Source organism: Somniosus microcephalus, unplaced genomic scaffold (genome assembly GCF_052327205.1).
Source record: "Somniosus microcephalus isolate GS21.2 unplaced genomic scaffold, FLI_Smic_1.0 unresolved_chr5, whole genome shotgun sequence".
NCBI lineage: Eukaryota > Metazoa > Chordata > Chondrichthyes > Squaliformes > Somniosidae > Somniosus > Somniosus microcephalus.
Genome location: NW_028225183.1, coordinates 48,596,588 through 48,599,296, shown reverse-complemented (window position 1 = coordinate 48,599,296; position 2,709 = coordinate 48,596,588). Strand labels below are relative to the sequence as shown.

At 47.5% G+C, this 2,709-nt stretch overlaps 1 protein-coding gene across 1 annotated transcript; it reads left to right on the top strand.

The window, feature by feature from the left end:
* On the top strand, nucleotides 1-505 carry LOC147088181 (histone H2B-like). The gene has a single exon (XM_085977945.1). The coding sequence runs from the start codon at nucleotides 49-51 to the stop codon at nucleotides 421-423; it is 375 nt and encodes a 124-aa protein (XP_085834071.1). The 5' UTR covers nucleotides 1-48; the 3' UTR covers nucleotides 424-505.
* The last annotated feature ends 2,204 nt before the right edge of the window (nucleotides 506-2,709 follow it).

Below are 2,709 nucleotides of genomic sequence, written 5' to 3'. Positions count from 1 at the left end.
AGCGCGGAGTGGGTTTGAGTCATTTTGTTGCTGAAATCGAGCTTAAGAATGGTGGACGCAAAGAAGACAGCTGCTAAGAAGGGCGCTAAGAAAACCGTCACTAAACCGGCAGCGAAGGGCGGCAAGAAGCGCAGAAAGTCGAGGAAGGAGAGTTACTCCATCTACATCTACAAAGTGATGAAGCAGGTTCACCCTGACACCGGCATCTCCTCCAAGGCCATGAGCATCATGAACTCGTTTGTGAACGATGTTTTCGAGCGCATAGCGGGTGAGGCTTCCCGCCTGACCCATTACAACAAACGGCACACCATCAGCTCCCGGGAGATCCAGACCGCCGTGCGCCTGCTGCTGCCCGGGGAGCTGGCCAAGCACGCCGTGTCGGAAGGGACAAAGGCGGTGACCAAATACACCAGCTCCAAGTAAAACTCCACGCTGTCCTGAAAGAAGAAACTCCAAACACAACGGCTCTTTTAAGAGCCACCCACTATCTCTCTGAAAGAGCTACACAACGCATCGCCTTGTAGATTCAATTTACTGTAATTATTAAGAACGTTTGAAGTTCCAGCTGTAGATGTAGTTTTTAACTCTCAGATAAGCAGTTTCATTGACCGGATCGCCCTTAGTGTCGATGTTGTATTTCCCGCCCACTAAAACACAAACACGGTCCTTGGTCGCACTTTGCCTTTGCTCTCAGACCCGTTTATTTGCAGCGCCAGCCGACTAATTAAAAGTTTGTTTTAGGTGCGAGATTCCGATTTCAGTCACCTCGTTCTCTGTCAAGACCTTTGCATTTTTCTAAAGCCAGTTGGGAGTCCATCCGTTTATTAACCGGAGATTTGCTGCATTGTAACAACCCGGAATGGGAGTTCTTAGAGATTAGAACGGGGTCAGTTTGAACACTCTGCCCCTCTTTTCTCACAGCAGGACTCCCAGATCTGGTTTCACTCCCGCAGCAGCGCCTGTGCAAAGGATCGATCGATGATCTGTGAATCCTCACTTTTACAAAATTTGAGCTGGAATGTGTCCCGTTACAGAATCAATGGGGAATTAATCCCGCCCGTGAAAGTGCGATATTCAACCCGAAATTAATCCTGATTGTAACAGCCTGGAATTTGCAAGGGAGAGATGAAATAAGATAAAATGAATTTTTAAAAACATGGTGAAAACTTTGGCTAATGGTATATTTATTAACTTAATTCGCTCGTTTAGGAAAATAATTGGCGGACTTTTCGAATTTTAAAAATGGTTGGCGGTCTGACTGTTGGGGACAGTTATTTCCACACACTTATCATTGCTGGGAAAAACAGACTGTGATTGGTCACCGGAAAACACCAATGAAATGCACCACAGAGAGACCAATCAGAAGTAGGCTGTCTTCATTCCTCCAGAAGGTATAAGAAGGGCCGATGTGGGCGGAGACTTTCATTCTTTCTCTGAACGCGTTGATTGTGAAAATGTCTGGCAGAGGAAAAACCGGCGGTAAAGTTCGGGCCAAGGCCAAGTCCCGCTCATCCCGGGCCGGACTGCAGTTCCCTGTGGGCCGTGTTCACAGGCTCCTCCGAAAGGGTAACTACGCTGAGCGTGTGGGTGCCGGAGCCCCGGTCTACATGGCTGCTGTGCTCGAGTATCTGACCGCTGAAATCCTGGAGCTGGCCGGCAACGCGGCCCGCGACAACAAGAAGACCCGCATCATCCCCAGACACCTGCAGCTGGCCGTCCGCAACGACGAGGAGCTCAACAGGCTGTTGGGAGGGGTGACAATCGCTCAGGGCGGGGTGCTGCCTAATATCCAGGCGGTGCTGCTGCCCAAGAAAACCAGCACTGCCAGCTCCAAGAGCAAGTAAAGCGGACAAGATTCAATCTGATAACCCAAAGGCTCTTTTCAGAGCCACCCACAGTTTCCAGGAAAGGGCTGGTTCCTGTTCTGTTCTATGGCTCACAATTATCTCAGATCTAATTTAACATGTTAAATCTTAAATTCTACTTTGAAATTCACAGATTTGCCCATTAAGTTATCTATCCACCACTCACCTGACAATCAGACGCTGCCACACAGACAGAGTGACTGATACAATTGCTATCCTGTATGAACGAACAGTCCCTCACTCACATGCAGTACCAGTGAGTGAGCGCTAGTGCTTTTCCTATATTCAACTGTCAATCCCACACTGATACAGTACCAGTGAGTGACAGATAAAGTTTCTAGTGTAGCCTCACCAGGCAATTAAAAATGTCACATTGTACTAGAGAGTGTCAGATACAGTATCGATCGTTTTTCACCAGCCAATCTGCCACTGACAATACAGGCAGTGACAGAGGCGTTGTCTATCATAGGCACTTTTGTCAATCCCACTGCCACACTGTACAAGAGAGTGACAGATATAGTATCCCATATTCAGCAGTGAATCTCACATTGGCACCAAGAGCCAGAGTGACAGATACAGTATCTATCCCACAATCAATGATCAACCACACTGTTCACACCGGAATCGGGTGAGCGCGTCCATCTGCTTTTAATGGTTCTTTGGAGTTTTCAGCTGGACCAATAAACTATTTGGCAATGGATTTAAGCTGAACATAAACACGGTGCTGAAGTATCTTCTCTCCAAATTAAAATGGTTTCTGCTGAATTATTGTCTCTTGTTGCAGCACTCACCGTCAGTTACTAGATGGCAGAGACCTTTAATAGTTTGGAAAGTGCGGATTGTG